Here is a 4,077-nt window from a genome sequence, read left to right as displayed (position 1 = left end):
TTTTTTTTTTTTTTTTTTTTTTTTCAATACGGGGAGCCCAGTTCGGGGCTGTCTAGCTCAGGTCAAGCCCTGCATGGCTCTCCAGCTGCCGACTCTCCCTGCTTACCTTCCTCACAGTGCTCGCCCTTGTAGCCAGCAGCACACACGCAGTTGCCGTCAATGCAAGAGCCATGGCCCCCGCAGGAAGGGTCGATGCACTGGTTCATGGGTACGTCACACTCGGCACCTTTCCAGCCACTGTAGCACTGGCATGTTCCTTTGGAATACTGTCCATTCCCACTGCACAGGACAGGGCAGGCAGCTGTAAAACCAAAGAGAGGACACCAGGTCACAGGGGATCGACATCTGAAGGACCGTGTCTGTCTGGCCCCGCAGCTTTGCCTCCAACCTTGTAGGCTGAGGACTTAGCCACAGAGGTACCTGGTCACCTTCAAGTACAAAACGACAACCGGGCCATCACACAGTCAGTGGCTCCTGCTCATGTCTGGCCAGGCACAGTAGAGGATGCTGTAGGCCTTTCCTGACTGAATGATCAGAACCACCCTTTGAGGGGCAGCTATGATTCCACCATGCTCTGGAGGCTCAGACTGGGGATCTTTTCACAGGGCTCACAAGCAGGGGCCCAGCTGGAACCCAGGTTAACACACTCTACAGCTATGCTCTTGCCGAAACTGTTATAGAGGCCGTCGGCACTGGCTGGGAGTCTGAGTGTGTTTTACTCATTATTTTATCGTTAGAAAAGTTGACTCCTGTTCAGGACACGTTTGAGTCAATGAATCTCTCTCTGCCTTAGTTTATTACCTATACCATGAAGAAATAAGTGTATCTATTTCAAAGGAGAACACATGCATTAAATTATGAAGATAAAACAAGCTTGGCTTATTGAAAAAAAAACAAACAAAACAAAAACCAAGAGAAGGAGAAAGACAGGCCTAAAGTGTGCCACCTGGAGCATCTTCCACTCCTTGCCTTTGCTTATGGGACGGAGGTTGAAAAGTCTGTGGGGTTGTCTGGAATGCCACTACCTCTGCTTTAAGTTGGCCTTAATTGTGCCACTTCTCACTTTCAGCCTTTATTTCCAAGGGGGTTCTAGTGGCTCCTTGAGGCTCCTGTCATCAGAGATTTGCAATGAACCTGTGTTTTCAACCTGATTGGAAACAGAACGTGTCTCTGACTGTCCCGGTTATGGCACAGGCCTTCAGGAAGAGACCTTCAACTGTGACCCATGCAGGTGTTTCGGTGGCTACTGGTGGTGTCTGTGATTTGGAGCCCAGGTTCTGAGACCTCTTCACGGATGCATGGTGCATATATACGAAGCCATGGGACTTCAGTGTTCCATGAGCAGATTTGCAGTCAGTCAGATCACTTAATCCACGGCCCACCCTGCTTTGCTTGTCCCCTCTGTGGTCACTAACTCCGCTCCATGAGTGTAATCCATGGCCCACCCTGCTTTGCTTGTCCCCTCTGTGGTCACTAACTCCGCTCCGTGAGTGTAATCCACGGCCCACCCTGCTTTGCTTGTCCCTTCTGTGGTCACTAACTCCTCTCCATGAGTGTCTGGCTTCCCAGGGACACGGTAACCTTCTAGAGGATAGGCACAGAGCTTACCAAAGATGACTTCCTGTCAGTTCTCAGTTCTATAATGCTGACTGGCTTGGGTAAACACTTCTGCATTCTTGAAAGGTTTTTGGGAAAACACTAAGAAGTATTTATGAACGACCAAGAACGAATAATGCCTCAAACAGCCCTCATGTTGCAAACACAATGAATTTCCCTCTCAATTTCAAACTGATTTGAAATAATATATCTCAACAGTTGGCATATGATTGATAAGATATTATTTTCCCAAATACTTTATAAGAGGGCATTTGTAGAAACTGTTGAGGATATCATTTCCACAATTCTTATCCTTATGAAATATCTAGAGAGGAATGGAGTTCAAATGACATCAAAGACACCCACTGAATTCAGATAAACCTTTCTCAGTGGAGGGTGCATGCTTCTCAACACTTAGGATGTTAAGAAGGGGATTCTGTAGTTACTAGAGATACTGATTGTCTTGGAAGGTAGAGGAAAGAGCTTGGAACTTCAAATAGGGACCGTGCAAGTGTGAACTAGCAAGAGAAATGATGTACTTTCTTGAAGTCTCGAGAGATATTTGGAGACAAACTAAGTTTGGTCCACGTCAGTTCATCATAGGATGCATGCTAAGCTCAAAGTGATGCAAATGTGTTTGGGCAGATTATGATCCCCTCTTTTGGGATTCTGCAGACATCACTAATGGATCATGGCATCTCCTCCTGAGCCTAGAAAGAACCTGAAAACCGTCATAATGTCCAGGCTAATACTTGCAAGGAGGGTGAGCTGGCATTCAAGAGAAAGCCTACTTTGTCATTTCTGATCTGGGTCACATGGAAAGATCTCCAGAAGGAAGACTAGAATATACATGGTTTCTCACCCCAGTTCCACCCTCAGGCCTGAAATAAGCCACAGTGAGAAATGCATCTAGACAATGGGTAGCCTTCCAAGACTATCTCTGACCTGCATACTGTATATTGGATGGGCTACCTGGAGGGAAGACAAGACCTCAAATCCTCACTGCTGTGGCCCACTGCATATTTTTTTTTATTCCCACAAGGCAGGGGAGGAAGCAAATGATTACTGTCTATATTAGTTGATAAAGGGAAGGATTATTTTCTCCTTTTCTTTTGCACAAACTCCAAGTGGTGGGAAAAATTAGAATGGTCTAGAAAATAAGAATTGGTTTTTATATAAAATCAGATGGATGGGAAATCAAGTTCAAAATGTGACCTACTTAAACTACTCAGGGAACAAGTGAAAACGAGTCAGGTCACGGCGTTCCTAAATGTAGCCCTTTCTCAATTTGTTTGATGCAAGCTTGCTGGGACTGTGGTCTGAGATGCAAGACGCTGATGTTTGCTGGAAAGCAGGGCACTTGGGGGGGGGCTTGCTGACACACCATTAAAAAACCCCAAAGGTTTAAAAGCCCCAAAGGGGCTGATTGGAAGAGTGGAACTCAAGGAATTCACTGACACTGAAACAAAGAATGAAGCCTGCTAGGGGTCGCCGGGTTTGCAACACGGAAAGCCAGGAACCCTTTCTGTAATAGAGTCTCAGGTACTGCCCATCCCAGGGCCCCAGAACAAGTATGTGTGGCGCAGACTTGTCTACATGGAGAAGCTGAGTGGGAACTGAGAACCTCTTGTGAGAACAACTTCTTGGATTTAATGTTTTCGGGGTGTGATCATGTAATGATCATTATTTTTAAGACAGAGCAGAACAATTCTTTGGACTCCATGTCCCACCAAGAAGCAACACAAAGTAGAAGCAAAAAGGGCAGAGATTCTGGAGACAGAAAGTCCCAGGCTCAGCAGCTAGTCTTCATCTGTCAGTTGTGGGGTTTGAAAACGGTGACTAAACTTGGGTATTCAAGATCCTCTTCAGAAACCTGTCTCTCCGAGTGGATGGGAGGGGGAAATGACATAATATGACCAAGGAATCAACGTGGGAGCTGACACCCACGACACAAGTCATGAATGTTCCTGTGATCTTTCAAACTGGATCCCCAGCCTGCCTGACTGGAGGGGTTGATAAGATTAAAAAACAACAACAACAACAACAACAGCCACAGTTCTCTCACACGTGCATTGTGTATATACATGCACACATGCACATGTACGCAAACACACTGCCCCCATAACCAAAAGAGTGCCAAATAGCCTCAACGGAGAGAAGTCGCCAGCTTCTCTCCGGGTGTGGGTGGAAGCTAGTCTTGACTGGTCAGGAACCGTGTGCGAGATGTTTTATCTTCCCGCTTCTCTCTTTCTCTCCTTTATCCCACAGCCTTCCAGGAATAGAACATTGTGCATTCGAGCTTCTATTTAAAATTAATTAAAATGTGTGTACAAATTGACGATTCCTGTTTTACTCAACCTGGTAAATGGAAGTCTTAAGACTCCTGCAGAAGAAAAATAAATTACCGCTGCCACTAACGACTGACAAGTTAACAGGCTGATGACAAAAAAAAAAAAAAAAAAAAAAAAAAAAAAAAAAAAA

General features: G+C 45.5%; 1 protein-coding gene across 3 annotated transcripts in view; it reads right to left on the bottom strand.

Moving 5' to 3' along the window:
- The window catches only part of Tenm2 (teneurin transmembrane protein 2), a 424,931-nt gene that overhangs the window by 138,636 nt on the left and 282,218 nt on the right, over positions 1-4,077 (bottom strand). For all 3 annotated transcript variants that reach the window (XM_050138699.1, XM_050138700.1, XM_050138701.1), the window contains exon 9: positions 107-301. In XM_050138699.1, the coding sequence (XP_049994656.1) occupies positions 107-301 (195 nt within the window). The remainder of the gene's footprint in view (positions 1-106; positions 302-4,077) is intronic.

Source organism: Alexandromys fortis, unplaced genomic scaffold, assembly GCF_014885135.2.
Source record: "Alexandromys fortis isolate MF-2015 unplaced genomic scaffold, M_Fortis_MF-2015_v1.1 scaffold_11, whole genome shotgun sequence".
NCBI lineage: Eukaryota > Metazoa > Chordata > Mammalia > Rodentia > Cricetidae > Alexandromys > Alexandromys fortis.
Note: the sequence above shows the minus strand (reverse complement) of the source record. Positions and strands in the feature narration are given on the sequence as shown.